At 60.4% G+C, this 336-nt stretch overlaps 1 protein-coding gene across 1 annotated transcript in view; it reads left to right on the top strand.

Moving 5' to 3' along the window:
* Positions 1 to 336, top strand: part of LOC119586457 (glutamate-gated chloride channel-like) — a gene marked incomplete in the record, with an annotated part of 67,121 nt that overhangs the window by 60,489 nt on the left and 6,296 nt on the right. The window contains 2 exon segments of the mRNA XM_037935190.1: positions 144 to 177; positions 180 to 325. Of these exon segments, the coding sequence (XP_037791118.1) occupies positions 144 to 177; positions 180 to 325 (180 nt within the window).

Here is a 336-nt window from a genome sequence, read left to right as displayed (position 1 = left end):
GCGCGGATATAGGCTTATGTGTATACAGACGTACGAGACACACACACACACATAAATCCTAGTCATAGATTCCGCTGCTGTCCTGTGTGCACTTTCTCGAGCGCGAGTGGGCTGACGCAACCTCCCCCCCCACGGCCATCGAGTGTGAGGGGCTGTGTTTGACGTTCGTGTTCGGCGCCCGCTGGAAGTCGCCCTCGTTACTAGCCGAGTTTCCGACATGCACCGCGAGCAGATGAAGAAGCAGCGGCGCCAGTGGGAGTTCGAGCACCAGGCTGCCCTCGAGGCCGAGCATCTCGAGTCCGACGGCGCCACGACCTTCGCCATGGTGAGCCAAGG

Source organism: Penaeus monodon, chromosome 21 (assembly GCF_015228065.2).
Source record: "Penaeus monodon isolate SGIC_2016 chromosome 21, NSTDA_Pmon_1, whole genome shotgun sequence".
In the NCBI taxonomy this organism is placed as follows: Eukaryota; Metazoa; Arthropoda; class Malacostraca; order Decapoda; family Penaeidae; genus Penaeus; species Penaeus monodon.
Note: the sequence above shows the minus strand (reverse complement) of the source record. Positions and strands in the feature narration are given on the sequence as shown.